A 15,426-nucleotide genomic window follows, 5' to 3' on the forward strand; every position below is an offset into this window, starting at 1 on the left:
AAACTCACACAGTTAACTGGTTTAAAAACACTGACAGACAGAGGGAGAAAAGCCTGGATGGTCACAGGGGTCATGGAGAGGTCCATCAGTACTGCAGAGAGCATTTCCCATCATGCAGCTGGATCTGTTGATCTGTACACTCAGAACCTTAAAACCGCCCAGTCTTCTTCTCTTACAGTTCTTCCAGAGTCCTGTGAATCATATCTTCACTGTTTTCTCCATATATATACACACTGTAGCTGCATGAAAGCACCTTTTGACTCGTTCTTTCTGTATTCAAAAGGACTTGCCATTTTTAATAAAACCAAATGTGTCTGAATGATGCAATAATCTCTCTTTGCAGCCATTCAGACACACCTATCTGGTCTGAATGTCATTCTGATGTCCTTAACCTGTAGAATGATGTAGACAAGATGGCAGCAGCATGTCTCCTTGATGAATTTCTGCTTTGAATTTTTGGGGTATTTTTTGTTTTTTACTATTTTAAATGGATTTCAGTTTTTTCCAAGTAGCTTTTTTAAGAGTATTTTAAAGCATTCTCTAAATTCTTGGAAAGTGGTCTATTTATTGGGACCTCTGCTTCTACCAGAAGTTGTCTGCACCACACCAGGGCCTGTGCTGCTAGCATAAACCAACTGAACCTCAGCAGCGCCTGTGCTGTTTGCTGAAGCCATCTCACTGCACCGGGGCCTGTGCTGCTGGCTGAACCAACTTTATCTGTGTTGCTAGTGGAAGACATCAGCACCACACCAAGGCCTGTGCTGCTAGAAAAAGCTCAGGTGCATTACATCGGGCGCCGTGCTGTTGATTGAAGCCCTCTACACCTCATTGGCCACTGTGCTATCAGAAGCCCTCTGCTAGCAAGCCACCAGGACCTGAGCTTCTGGCTGGAGCCTTACATGCCATCCTAGGTTTGTGCAGCCTATTTAATTCAGCATCAACAATCATTGTGTGTTTTGGACAATGGCTTTCTTAATAACTTTACTTATTGGATCTGGGGGACTTTGGGATACTCAAATTTTCTAAGATGAGCACATTTAACAGTGTCCCCATTCTGCGAGACATGGTCCCCAGAGCTACATGCGTCACTGCTGCTGTGCATCCTATACAATTTTCAATGTATTTGGAACAGGACATGAATTTATCATTTGACCTACACAAAGATTTACCTCACCTCACGGTACGGTTTGGTGACGTCACAGTGAAATCCAGCGTCATGACTTTAACATTGAACAAATCCAGTCCGCACAGGCTCAGGGACAGACTTCATCCTTTTACTTTAACCCTGAAACATGAAGCTGTCGCTCATAATGAGACAGGAGCTCAGCTTTCAGTGTCACAGCTGGAACAACATCAGCTGACATGAAAGAAACACCAGACCCCCACCGTGCTGGACCAGGCACGGTGGGGGTCTGGTGTTTCTTTCATGTCAGCTGAGAGTAAGAAATCAAGGCTACGTCCACACGTACACGGGTATTTTTGAAAAAGGAGATTTTCTGTTTTCGTTCTTTTTTTTTTTGTCCCGTTTGGATCTTTACCATCAGAATTGTTGTCTTAAGGCCAAGAAAGATGCCAAGCGGATTTATTTTACCAAGTGGATCATCATGGCCTTGCCATATTGGTTCATTTGATTGACCTTTATTATAATTATGAATTTATTTTATTTTCAGTTGCAAACGGGACAGACATGACTGTGGGATAGGACAGGGGGAAAGAATGAAAGAAAGAGAGGGAGAGAAAGAAAACCAAAGGGGAGAAGAGACGGTGAGAAGGGGGGAAGAGAGAAAAAAAAACAAACAACAAAAAAAAAACACCTGGGTCACCTGTATGGAGAAAAAAAAACAGAGGAGACAGCAAACAACAAAGAGCAACATAATAATAGAAAAAAAAAGCACCATCACAATAAACTAGCTAGTCATAGATATCAATAGTTACTAAATAATAGACGATATTGTGCAGCACGCAAGATAGACAGCGCACAGTGTGCTTTGAGGCAGCAGCCAAGAAAGCTGTAGTCCGCGTCTGTGAATACCCATGCGTACACCTGTGTGCATACCTGTGTGGATCAGCATGCTTGCATTCCAAAGGTTTCTCCATGTAATGATCTGCTAGGGAGTGTGGGGGGGCCACAGCCCCGTCCACCAGGGTATGAAGCAGGTATGGAGGAGATCAAAACTCCAGACATCCAGAGGCCCCCAGAACACAAGAGACCAAGGAAGACCCACAGAGGGGCTTCACTCCACATCAGCCGCTTTGCTAAAACACCGGTGTCGCCACATAAGGACGCTGTCATCAACCACGTTGATTGGCTGCGTATATACGAATCGCATCATTGGCTGGACTGTGGGATGAGGTGGCATCGTTCTAAACACATACGAGAGCAGCCAGTCTCTGACTAACACTGCAAAACAAATGACTGTCATGCTTTTGTCGCCTATTAATTAAGCATTTGTCAGTCTCATCCCCTGACAATCCTAAAATTCAATGCATTACTAAAATCTTCAGTTTACCTGGAACACAGTTGATACTTGAGTAGATACTATTCTACCTTAAAAACATAAAAAATGTTCTTCAAAGGTAATTGATCCAGGTAAAAATTATATCATATATTTAAATAAAGAAAATCAATTTCTATAAACATTAGTGTATATATACAAAAAGAAAATGAAGTTCAGAAATTTCCTAGAAACAGTGTTAGCTTAGAGATTACATTGTCCCAGATGTTTAAAACTAACCTAAGTGACTGTTAATGAGTGTGACATCACAGCTGTATTGACAGTCTTTGGGTAATGACAGCATATCCAGACAAAGCCACCCAGGGTTGTTTGGCAAATGTGATGCAGCAGAGGAAAGATTACTTAATATGACTAGTTCAAATTAAGTGGTGACATGTGTGGTACCGTAAATGGTATTAATACAACTGTCAATACAGTACAGCTGTTACAACTACTAATGTACTACCTTTAGTCTTTAAATGCTTGTGTGAGTGGAAAAATTTAACCATTTTCTTTCTTTCTTTCTTTTATCTTTTTAGTTTACCAGACAAATGCTTGGATGTCCATCTATATCAAGTACTGACATCAGTGAGGAAGAATATGGTCCTCAAACTGCTGAAGAAAGTGACAGTTCTGCAGAAAGTCTCATACAACACAAAAGAAAGAAGAAAAAAGCACGGAAAACTACTTCAGGTAACTCTCAGGAAGATGTCCGACAACTGAAGAGAAGGTGTACCCGAACTCAATGCAATTCCTCAAATTCAAATGCTAAAGAATCCTCTTCACTTGATGCACAAGACACAAACACATCTGCGTCACCTGCTGCGTCATCTGCTGCTTAGGGGTATAACATGGCATAAAATAATATTATAATTTAACAGAGGTAATGTCAGAGGTGAAGCTTTTATCACCTCCTTTAAAAAATGTAAGTAGTTAAAAAAATTTGTTTACTTTAGATATCCAAAGAACTTTAATATCTCTGGTCCCTTGTAATGAGATGTATAGCAGAATTATGTCACTGAACCGCTGGCTGACCAGGAATTGAAGGAAGCTGGGATTTCAGTTTGTGGATAACTGGGCTTTTTTCTGGGGCCGCCCTGACCTGCTGAAAGCGGACGGTCTGCATCCTACTGGAAAAGCTGACGCTATTTTATCCAGTAACATAGACAGCGGCTCAAAGCAGGTTTGACATTAGGCATTTAGCATTCGGCAGGTCACAGGTGATTAGAGAGCCTGCTAGGTTTATTGGTAGTGCACTGCTGGAGTCTATTAGCTTAGCTAACATGTCCTGTCAGGGAAATCTTCAAAGTATAGTAAGACTGCAAGAGTAACCAGACCTATAACACTGAGATTGTCTGCCACACAAACTGTGTCCTGTGTAGCCTGGAAAGTTTAAGGCCATAGTTTATTACAACTTGAGTTGTAATGAACTTCATTAGCACTTCAAAAGAGCAGTGAGCGAGATCAGTGTATCTGAAAATACAGTTGTGGTGTTTGTGCAGCAGCCTCTCTTGTGTTCTTTTTGGCTAAAGGCAGAGCTCAGCTCCCCCACACAGTACTCTTTCTGTTGAATGCATTATAGATTAAAATATACACCTCAACCAACAGTCAGTACTTTTAATTGATAAAAGACATGTATATATAAATAAATGCATAATGGTAATAATACATACATAAATACTAATGTTTGACAATCAATTAATTCTTTCATAGTTTGCAGCGATTTAACTGTAAACAATGCATTATGGGCTTTTCTTGTACTTATACTTGAGGAATACCAACAAGTACAAAGTATAGTCCAAATGTACCTATAGCTTTTGATATACTTGTCGACATACTCAAAGTATCACATCTGGTCATAAGGGGAGTCATGTGATTACACACCAACTTGTTCTTCTTTTTGAATAACACGGTTACTGTCTACTTTATTCAGGGGCATCACAAACCACAAGAAGGAAGTGGACTGAAGCAGAAATAAAGGCTGTGGAGAAGACTCTAATGGAGTACATCAGCTCTGGAAAGGTTCCTGGGAAGGCAGAGTGTCTCAATTGTATTGAGACTTCACCATTAGCATTGAAAGAGAGACGTTGGGAGGGAGTTAAGTTTTACGTGAAAAACCGAATTGATGCTTTAAAGCGAGAGTCAGTGAAAAGAAGGTAAGAAGCTAATGTCAAACAAATGGAACATAAACAGCTTCAGTTACCGTTAAAGTTTTCTCATGTTTAGAGAAAAAAAAAGATTGCTCATTTCTACCAGGCAATTGTTACAGTGCTGGGTCGGGGACCCAGTGTTCTTTGTTATTATTTACTTTGAAGTTCTGTGCCTCATGTGGATGTGTTTTGCTTTGCCCTCGTCTTTGTGATTTGTATCAGCTGTGTTCCTCGTGTGTTCTGACGCTCCTTGGTATTCCCCTGTGTATTTATGTCGGCGTCTCCCTCAGTTCCGTGTCGCGTCGTACCCTCACCTTGCTGTGTTTCTGCCCGTGTTTCCTCAGTTTGTATTCTCAGGTTAAGTTAGTTTGTGTTCAGCAATAAAGCTGCTTTTTCAGCTCACTTTCGTCTCCGCGAGTCTGCATTTTGGGTCCACCATTTCCTGCCCGTCTACACACAGCCATGACAGCAATGATACATTAGTATTGAAAAGATTGTTTTCTTTGCTGTTCAGGTTAACTTTGAGCAGGGAGAGTTCTTTTTTTATACTGTATATATAAAAGATAAGTTGGGAAGCTAAGCTCTTCAGTTGAAACATTTTTTTTATTGAAAGCAGAGGCCAGTGCACAAATTGTCCAGCGAACAAATACAAGGGGTAATGACAAAATAACAAAAACAATATAAAACTCAATAAATGAAAATTGTAGCAGAAACCATTCTCTGAAATCCAACCAGCACTTGAAAGCTTTTTCATTATACCAGCTTTGATTACACCCTCTAACTGTAAACATGCAACAGTGTCACCTGGTGGTGGTTTGTGAAAAGACATAAAAGCTGTGTCCCCACCAGGTAGAAAAACCTGACAAAAATTGGATTTTTTAAATTTAACAAATTGCGTTACCAAAATAGATGTTTGATCCCTAAAAAAATTAAGAGTTCAAATTATGCCTTAATAATACCTCTATTACATTTAGAAATGTGTCCCCACGCGTAATCTCCTACATGGAGGTCCCCACGTGACTGGAAAAACGTGTATGTGTGTGTGTGTGTGTGGGGTCAGAGTGTGACCCCATAAAATCTTCCCTAAACCTGCTGGTCTCAAAGTCCAGCAGTTCATCAAACCAAAAGGCACTTAGACTAGAACTGACATAGCTACGTTAATCCTACCGTAAAACAATAAGACACGGTACGACCTCTCTCATGCTCCCAGGATGTGGGGGTGAACACCCTGGAGTGTTACAGACCTCCTAGGATGAGACATTCCTTCAATATGCCACCAACTATATACTTCTACACACACATGATTACATGCAGCATTCTACCATATGCAAACTTATATCACTAAAAGATTATACTGACTACTAAGTACAATTTTCCATTGACAGAGAGCGTCACACTGAGCAGATCCACCTGACCTCTGAGGATGTGTTACACAGCTTTGTGCTGATCTGAGGTCAGTCTGCAGACACAGCCAGGAGCTGAGCTCTGATTGGTCCTCTCTGACAGTGGGATGATGATGATGCTCAGTGTGAAGCTCACAGAGGGCCGCATGAACATGCATGATGCTGATCCACTAACATGCAGACACAGGTAAAAGTAAAACAGCGGGTGGGTCATGTGATCAATGCAGAGTCTGCAGCAGACAGAAGAAGAAGAAACTGAGAGGACAACGCTCCATCGTTAGTTCATACATGAGAGACAGCTTCAGCTGTTACACTGAGCTTCCTGTTTCACATCCATGGAGAAGGACGAGCTGACGGCAGCCTCCTCTTCATCATCTCCAGCTTCATCACATCAGACTGGCTGACTGTTCAGTGGATGAGATTCTGCAACGTTCTTCTTTCTGTGGACAGACAGACACAGACTGAGCTCTGGACTCTGAGTCCAAACTGCACCTGCAGCTCCTCTGGTGTCCAGCAGAGGCAGCAGTGAGTCAGTTCCTATCTGGTCGTTAAGTCTGACGTCATGAGCTGCTTCAGCTTTCAAAGGAACACTGTGGCATCACTGCGAGTTACAAACTGTCTAAACTCTTTCTTTTCAAACTAAAGCATCACAAGGTCCACGTCTAGCTGTCTGTAATGGAGGCGGAGCAAACTGGATCCGCACTCCATGCCTAGTGAACGCTCACGACGCAGTTTGTCGGGGACGCCTACCTCGGCACAACACCTGGTTTGGCAGCACATAGCGAGGCTCCAGATGCTGCGAACTCCAGACCACCGACAGGTCTCGCACACAACAGCCGCTCCATCACGTGACCCACACTGCTCCGACATGCAAAGGTCACTATATTTAATGGATCCTGTTACGTTTTTTTCCCCAATATGTGATCCAGTGATTTAGGTCAGGATTGGACCGATACTGATACGTAGCACCGGCTCGGTCCCTCCCTACTTTATGTATATGTGTTTAGAGAAGCTAGTGTAAGGTTCAGCATGAAGAGGCCACCTGTAGCCACGGGAAGCCGGCGGTAAGGTGTGTCCATGGTGTGATGTGTGCGGCACAGTCATGCTGCAGTCTGTAGGACGTCCTGCTTTAAGTCAGCCGCCATCGTTGCAGTGCCCAGAAGAACACAGGGAGCTGCTTGAATCGTCCAGTTGCTCTAACACCATAATCACCACATGTTTTGAGCCTCATCATTTATACTGGCAGACTTAGATCATGTCACACAAACGCCAACGTAATCCTCACACACCTGCACAACTGTTTGCTGACTTCAGCTCAGCCTTCAGTACAGTTAATAAACTCAGCAACTTGGGACTCAGGAGATTGTTCTCCAGTCCACACCAGTAACACCATTATAAATGTGCTGATGACACCACCATCACAGGACTGATGGACAACAGCAATGATTCAGCATCTGAAGCGATGGTGTGACGACAACAACCTGCATCTGAACACAGCCGAGACCAAGGACATGATAATGCACTTCAGCAGAACAAAGGATCTGAGCACTCCACCCTCTACATTGATGGAGGAGGTAGAAAGGGTGGAGAGCTTCAAGTTCCTCGGAGTCCACATCTCGGCCGACCTCACCTGGTCCACAAACATCTCCCACCAGGTAGGGAAAGCACAACAAAGGCTGCACTTCCTCAGGAAACGGCGTCAGGCCCAGTTACCCCAGAGCTCCACCATGAAGAGCCTTCTGACCTCCTGCTGCACACTCTGCTTCAACTGCTGCACCGTGGAGGACAAGAGGAAACTGCAGCGGGTGGTGAGGGCAGCAGAGCGGCCAATCGGCACCTCACTGACCCCCCCCTCAGAGACCCCGCCCCCCCTTCCCTCTGATAAACACTGCAGGTCCATCAGGACGAAGACAAACAGACTCAACAGAAGCTTTTACCCACAGGCCGCCCACCCTGCAGCCTGATTGGAGGATAACTCTGCTGCCAACACTCATGGACATCACACCTTATTTATACATCATATCTGTATTTACACTATAATGCCACCAACATATACACTGTGTTTGTTCTGTAGCACCCCCCCTTACTCACTTACAGAAGCACCCCCCCCTTACTCACTTACAGTAGCACCCCCCCCCCTTACTCACTTACAGAAGCACCCCCTTACTCACAGAGGCCGAATCAGTTATTCAGGCCAAAGTGTCATCAAACAGATGAATCACATGGGGCCAAACGTGGACTCACCCTTTAGACACACGAAATGAAGGCAAGCGCTTGGCCGCCTTGTTGCGTCTCCCGACTGCAGCTTTAATGGTCGTCATCAGGGGCTCTGCAGAAGAGAAACACAGCAGTGAAGCTAACGAAGCCTCAGACTGAGGGTCATGTTGTCATGTGATGGTGGGTCAGAGGTCTCTCCCTGCTGGATGACAGTTACCCAGCATGCCTCTGGGCTCACACGTGTGTGCAGAAGCATGTTAAAGATGATCCCTGCAGTCAGCACTCTCACAGTAAAAGGTTTCAGTACGAAACTTCATGCAGGAACTGACATCAGCAGCTGCTGCCAGCTCACTCTCTCACTGACCTTTGACCAGGAGCGGCACTAGCTTGAGTTTCATGGTGTTCACAGCCCTGTCGTGGAGGATGCAGAGGTAAACTCCTCCATCTGCACAGACGGGGTTCCTCAGGGTCAGGCTGAGGTCAACTTCAGGCCGATTCAGCTGGTCGGTCTTCGTCTCCTTGGGTGGGAATGACTCCATCTCTGCGCGCTCTCTGTAATCTGTGTGCTGTTGGTCATGTTTGACCTGACCGTTCTCAAACACGCACACCTTCTTGTTTTCATGCGTCACAAAGATCCACTCCACTTTGACGACCTCACCCAGGCAGCATGTGTGTGTGTAGGGCAGCAGGACAGACGGCGCCCCCTCCGTCACCTCCAGTGGTGTCAGCTGACTCACTGTGGACAGAACACAGGGACAGACTGAACCACAGCACGGGCAACAGGTTTAACCAGCTGCTTCTTCACCCGTGACCATCACATAAACAGCCCGTTACCATGGCAACATATCATAATAGTAATAAACTGATGAATGATTTCAGTTTGTAATCTGATAACAATAAATAACTTATAATAATTTAACAATAACGCAGCTTTGGTTTTACTCTGACTGTGCTTTTATTTTGAAACATCAGGGGTTGTGTCCATGGAAACAGTAGCTCATGCATACTAACACTGCTGTTGGTTGGACCTGGCTACCGCATCACCTCCACCTCACCACCTAACAGCCAATCAGCTACTGGTTGATGATGTCATTCAGGCTGATTGGACGTACAGGAGCCGACAGGTGCGTGTGGAGGTCAAAGGTCACAGACTAGTTGCAGTCACACACAGCCTCACCTGTCATGAGCTTCTCTCTTTGTGTCACGCGATACAGGAGGAAGAAAACGACAGCACCGAGGAGAACCACAGGAACCAGGACAGCGGGGAGGACTTTGGGCCAGACAGGCGGCGGAGGACGTTCTGTAAGGAACACAAAGAAGCAGAACATCATCCTGTACGACCTCTGACCTCTGATCATGTTCTCCTATTTGACCTTCTAGCTGAGCGCTGCTGAACCACACAGACCTGTTTAACCAGTCAGTGACCAGCGTCTGTGCTGCTGATGGTTGAAGCAGCACAGACGTCCTCTGTCTGTGACTCCATCCTCTCTGGACCTGACCTTTGACCTCATCAGGGTCAGATCCACAGCTGGAGTGAGGGTCTGAAGCTCTGTGACTAATGAGGTCAAGGTGGATGCTGATGTCAGCAATGACATACTCGTTAAGGTTTCCACGGAAACACAAACCTGCGTAAGCCTCTTCTGTGTAACTGAACGTGTTCACATACGTGAAATATTTCATGTTGCTGAACTTTCTCTTTCTGAATGCGTGTGATATGATTCAGTGTGACCTTTGACCTGAACCTGCAGCACTGACCTTTGACCTTCAGCTGGACTTCAGTCCTCTGCTGGTCCGCTCCATGTTTGCGGGTGACACAGGCGTAGGTCCCAGTGTCGGTGAACGTGGGCTTCCTCAGAGTGAGGCTGAGGTCTCTGGTCTGCAGGGTGTCGGCGGACATTGATGTTCGGTTGGAGTAACGCTCGTTTTGGTTGATAGTGTCATCTTTTCCCTCCACGATGGCGTGAACGATCTGAGAAGACAGATCTTCGCGTTTCCACACAATCGCATGATCCTTAGGAACAACCATGTTACAGGGCAGCAGGACAGACTCCTCCCCCTCAAACACCTCCACCCCTGATGCATGCTGGGACGCTGAGGACACAAACACAAGTTTAATCAGTGTGGTTTCCATGGTAACCTGACAGCGTGAGCAGGTGAACAGTTACCTGCAGCTGAGCGTGGGGCTGAGAGGAGGAGATGTCAGGAGTTTATCAGAGAGACTGAGTGCGTGAACACGTCTGAGCCACAAACACGACATGGTTGATAAAGACTTCCTGTGTGTGTGCGGGACAAACCGTGTGCACTGATGGGAATCTGTTTGTGTCTCTGTGCAGACGCAGTTAGTAAACTGTGCACCCACATCTGTTACACCTGCAGATGTTCTGTCTGCTGGAACATCTGGAGCACAGCTGATGTTCTGCACGCTGTGAACAGAAGCTCCACACCTGCTGGCAGCTGCAGCTCCACCCTCCTCCTGTCACAGTAAACTGCACAGAGGGGAGGAGCTGCTGAGGTCAGCACGTCAAACAGATGTGCAGCGCAGACACACACACACCAGCAGCTCCAGATGTTTGATGAAGCGCAACTCCATGAGCTTCCTGCCGCAGCAGTGGCTCACACTGCGAGCTCCGCCCAAACATGGCGCCCACAGGACATAACATAAATCACCAAGAGCAGTTGTGTGTGTATGCGTGTGTATGTGTGTGTGTTACACAGAGAGCAGTGTGTGCATGTAATCTGCTCTGAGCCTCGCGCGTTGGTGACATGTGCACAGATATGATCAGAGAAAAGTAGCGCGGTCACGATAGCGGCGCGTTAAAAATCTTTGCGCGTTTACATTCGTATTTACGGCTCCGCGTGTAGACGCAAACGGGGAATTCATGGTGCGTTTAAGTACCGTTCGTACGCATGTACGTATGTTTAGCAGCAAAGCTTCTCTTCCAACTGTATCTCTAGTAAATGGACAACACTCACAAATATTGATACTAATGCTAATAATCATAACCACTGTTTGTCCCACTCACAACTTTGATTAACTGGAAATTGTCTTGTAGCAGGTTAAGGTAACGACATGTTAGCATAAAATCATTAAGCAGAAACCAAAGAATTATCAACAAGTACAGATACTGTCAGTAAACTTCAGCTTTCTAATAAATATATGATCCTTATTCCAGTAAAACATTTAAGCTGTGTGGCATCAGGAGATGGATTAACTTCGTTATAACTTTATTATTGTTTGTTATTATTTTGAAAACAGCATCTAATCCCTCAGTGTGGACGCTGCTCTAAGAACAGTGCCGACAGACTTATACAGCTTAAAAATAAAGGAAGAAGCTACTCTCAGCTTCTCCCTCACCACAGCACTGCAGGTTTGATCTACACAGGATGATTTTCTCGACGCAAAGCCAGGATAGGTTCGTGTCTCCGCCTGGAACTGACGCAGTGACGTTTTATTAACCGCTACATCGGTAGAAGGCAGATTTTCAAAATAAGAGCAAATGAAGAAAACATCGCCTTTTTGAAATCTCCATAGATATCTGGGGTTTACGGGGTGCACTCAAATGCACCACAAATTCGCCCTTTTTACCGTACCACGCGATATAGATGCCCAAGCACTTTTTAAGACTCGTTAGCTCCCAGCTCCGCGGTGACAAAGGGCGGAAATCTTACCGAGAGCGAGGATCACAAACAGCGCACACATCTTCATCTTCATCATGAATCCAGCTGATCGCCTTTAATCTCTCTGAACTAACCCCGCGGCCACATCGCGCTCCTCCGTCTCTCCGCTGACGCACAACTAAAAGTAGTTCTTCTACTTACACCGGAAGCGAATCTGAGCCATCGGAGCGTCAAATGACACTTTCAAAATAAAAGAACGCAGTTTCAGTGGGAGAAACATTTCTGACCTCCCAGCCCATTGTTCCTTCAGTGGGCTGCTTTCAGTCATTGTGCAAATGTGCTGTTTATAAGGTTGGAAACATGCAGTCAGCTGAGACTGAAGACGTCACCTGATGAAACCAGCTCACTGAATGAACAATGGGCTGTGAGGTCAGTTCCTTGATCATTAATATTGTCATGATCATTGATCAGTGGCCCTGGATACCCTCCACATACTTGGGGAATGCTTTTTTATGGACTGGAGCATGTTCTTAACAGATTCAGAACATCATCCTCATCATCTACCGTGCATTCAAAATGTAAAGCAAACTTAACTCGCTCTAACAATAACCAAAACTTCCATTGAGAGAATATTGTGAAATCTGAATGTTTCCTTTAACTTGAGATCAGAAATGGAAAGAAATGTTTGCGTCAGTTACATCACTTCTGTCATGGTCGTGCAATCAGACCGTGTGGAGAGATTAATGGGATCCAAGTGCAGATAACTAGAGACGCTCCGGCACTGTGTCGAGGCTTGATTCGTTTGGCCAGAGTCAGGTGATCAGTGACATCCTTCATTTAGAACACAGTCAGGGATTCAGTGGGAAGTGAATCATTCCTGGGATCTGTGGAGTGTTTTGATGGTGACAGAGTCACTGATCATTCTGCTGGAAGACACGGAGGCAGAGAGGAGCTTCTGTCATGCATTTTCAGTATTTTGAGCTGACTTTGTTCAGGTGGGCTTGCCAGCTTTGTTGTTCACTTTTGTTTTGTGTGTCTTTATTTATGTGAAAAACTTGTCTTTGTGTCTATATGTGAAGAAAATGTCTGAACAAAACAAAAATCAGCTTTTCATAATATAAATATCATTAAATAACTTTAGAAACACAATTTAATAAAATAAAATATATATTTTATTTTTTAAAATAAGCTTAAAATGTTATTCTACAAAATGTGCAGCAATGTGTTTATTCTTTTTTATCTGGCAGTCTGTGGAAGAGTTTCTGCGCTCCAGCGTCTTCTGCTCATGTGAGAGGATTTCCTCTGAGGCAGGAGAAATTATCTCCAAGAACAGAAACTCCGCCGTCGCACAGTGGAACAAATTCTTTTCTTAAATAAAAATGAAAAGGCTTACCTTAAAGGCGTCATGCTTTTACTTTACAAGTTTTAAAGTGTTTTCCTTTTCCGGTTCACGATCAGTTCGACCCCCAGGCCAAAAATGTGTAGAAGGAAGTTGGCCTAATATCACATTTATAAACATACCTGTCCAGCTGTCCAGTGATTAATTGCATAAGTACCTCGCAGCAGAAGCATACTCCATAATGTGTTGTACGTTATGTGTATATTATATGTGTTTTTTATCTATTGTATTTACCAACATCAAGAAGTCACAAGCAAAGAAAGACCACAGCACGGTGCACGTTTCAACAGCAACGTTTATCAATCAGATTTATTTATTAAACAAATAAACATAACAATTCGCACAAAGGTGACCCGACATCAGGCAGGATTGTGACCTCCACTCTGTAGAGTGGGAGGTCACAGTGAAGCAGTTTGTTTTCGTTCGTAAGGCAAGGCAAGGCAAGTTTATTTGTACAGCACAATTCAACAACAAGGTGATTCAAAGTGCTTTACAGAGACATTAAAAACAAGAACAAATAAAAAGCAGGATTTAAAATTGATTACAGTTTTTCTCAAATGCTAAAACACATTTCACAAACGTTACCACCAGGTCCGCCAATGTCCAAACACAACACCCTTCTCTAAAGCTACATAAACACAACCACACCTTCCCACTGCAAAACTCAAACTCCCACACCAAGAGAGCAGCTCGAAGCTGTCAAAACTATAAACACTATACACAGCATTACACACTACAGCAAAACAATTGAAAACACAATGCTCAATTTGTGAGAAGGTTCTTTGTTTCATAACTGCCAATGCATATTTTAGAAACTATACAGTAACGGATCGTCGTAGATCTCTGCAGAGGATTAGGCATTTAGATTTGTGAGTTTCATATGAGTAGTATAAATCTATAGAAAATCCTGCATGTACGTACACTACTGTAACACAACTCAATGCAAAAACAGAATCTATTGCACACAACAGTAATCTTGAAAACATGAACAGGGTGTGAAGTTTTTTTATTTACGTTATTCACACCACACACACCACAATCACTGTGCGGCATCATGTCGCTGAGCTGTTGCTCGCATCTCGTCCGTAATGATGGTGCGAGGTTGTCTTGCTCTCCCTCCTGGACCTTCTCCTCTCCCATGTTGGCCTTCTCCTCTTCCTCGTTGGTCGCTCCTCTTCCTCCTCTCATTTGAACTCCTCTTCCTCATTGGCCTGCTCCTCTTCTTCCAGGGCCAGCTCTTCTCCCTCCTCTGCATCAAATTCCTCTTCCCCTGACTCTGCCTTCATCCATTGTGTTTGTTTGGAACCTTCAGCATACTGTGCACTCTGAACTTGCTTTTACATGTGGGTACAGCATTAGCAACAAGTGTCTTCAATTTTGAGTCATTGTGTGTAGTGACTGACGCCAGGTGTGTTCCCTGTGTTCAAAGATTGGTGACTGTGGCAAGCATTTTGCATCACATGGGCTTTCATTTGAGGATATGAGCAGAGTTGTTTTGCAACATGTGTTTTAGCAAGGAAAAATGTGTTTAGATTTATGAGTACAGAGGGTTGTGAATTGTGTCTTCATGTGACATGTGTTTATGGTACTGGAATATGGTGGCTACATTTAGTAAATGTGTTTAGACTACTGGTCATTTGGGTTACAGGATTGGCTTTTGTGTTTTAACATTTGAGAAAAACTGTAAAATCAAGGCTGTGCTCAGTGATTAAATCATTAATTAAAAATGTTTTCCCAGCTAGAGATCTAACGTTTAATAAAGCCAACTTAAGTGTTTTAGAGGTATTACTTGTCCCCTCGTGTTTGGGAGCAGTCTGTGGCACACAAGGTATGTTTACTATGTTTAAAGATCTTTTAGAGTGCAGCTCTCTGTGTTTTGACCAGGCCACATGTCTCCTGTCACCTAAAAGTACAGAGATTTTAAAACCTTCTAGTAAACAGGGTCCCAGCTTCTCCTGGGAAAAGTCACCACTGCCATAATCCTCGCAGCCCGGACCCTCCACACATCACACATCAGACTGCGGAGACAGAGCATGAAGAGGAACTAAGGGGGGCGAGGCTGGGCAATGTGACTTCGATTGCTCTGTTGAGGGTGGGGCTCGGTGGCGAACCTTTGGCCGCTCTGGTGGGGGGTTTATGGGGGA

At 44.3% G+C, this 15,426-nt stretch overlaps 2 protein-coding genes across 2 annotated transcripts in view; both read right to left on the minus strand.

The window, feature by feature from the left end:
• LOC146634242 (uncharacterized) overlaps positions 1-15,426 on the minus strand; it is a 241,186-nt gene that overhangs the window by 148,433 nt on the left and 77,327 nt on the right. The gene's annotated exons all lie outside the window — the stretch shown is intronic.
• LOC146634249 (uncharacterized) lies at positions 5,240-12,078 on the minus strand. The gene is made up of 6 exons (XM_085375919.1): positions 11,935-12,078; positions 10,021-10,356; positions 9,443-9,565; positions 8,630-9,001; positions 8,293-8,377; positions 5,240-6,488 (listed from the first exon to the last, which is right to left on the minus strand). The coding sequence occupies exons 1-6, from the start codon at positions 11,978-11,980 to the stop codon at positions 6,440-6,442; spliced, it is 1,011 nt and encodes a 336-aa protein (XP_085232045.1). The 5' UTR covers positions 11,981-12,078; the 3' UTR covers positions 5,240-6,439.

The sequence above is a fragment of the Diplotaxodon limnothrissa genome, linkage group LG3 (genome assembly GCF_057381915.1).
Source record: "Diplotaxodon limnothrissa isolate DT_005_m linkage group LG3, D_limnothrissa_male_GT1.1, whole genome shotgun sequence".
NCBI classification, from domain to species: Eukaryota; Metazoa; Chordata; class Actinopteri; order Cichliformes; family Cichlidae; genus Diplotaxodon; species Diplotaxodon limnothrissa.

Coding starts and splice junctions, on each gene's coding strand:
- LOC146634249 (XM_085375919.1), bottom strand. CDS start 11,980: ATGATGAAGATGAAGATGTGTGCGCTGTTTGTGATCCTCGCTCTCG. Junction 9,002..9,442: donor AAGAGAGAAGCTCATGACAG/GTGAGGCTGTGT, acceptor TTCTGTCCACAG/TGAGTCAGCTGACACCACTG. Junction 8,378..8,629: donor AGTGCCGCTCCTGGTCAAAG/GTCAGTGAGAGA, acceptor TCTCTTCTGCAG/AGCCCCTGATGACGACCATT.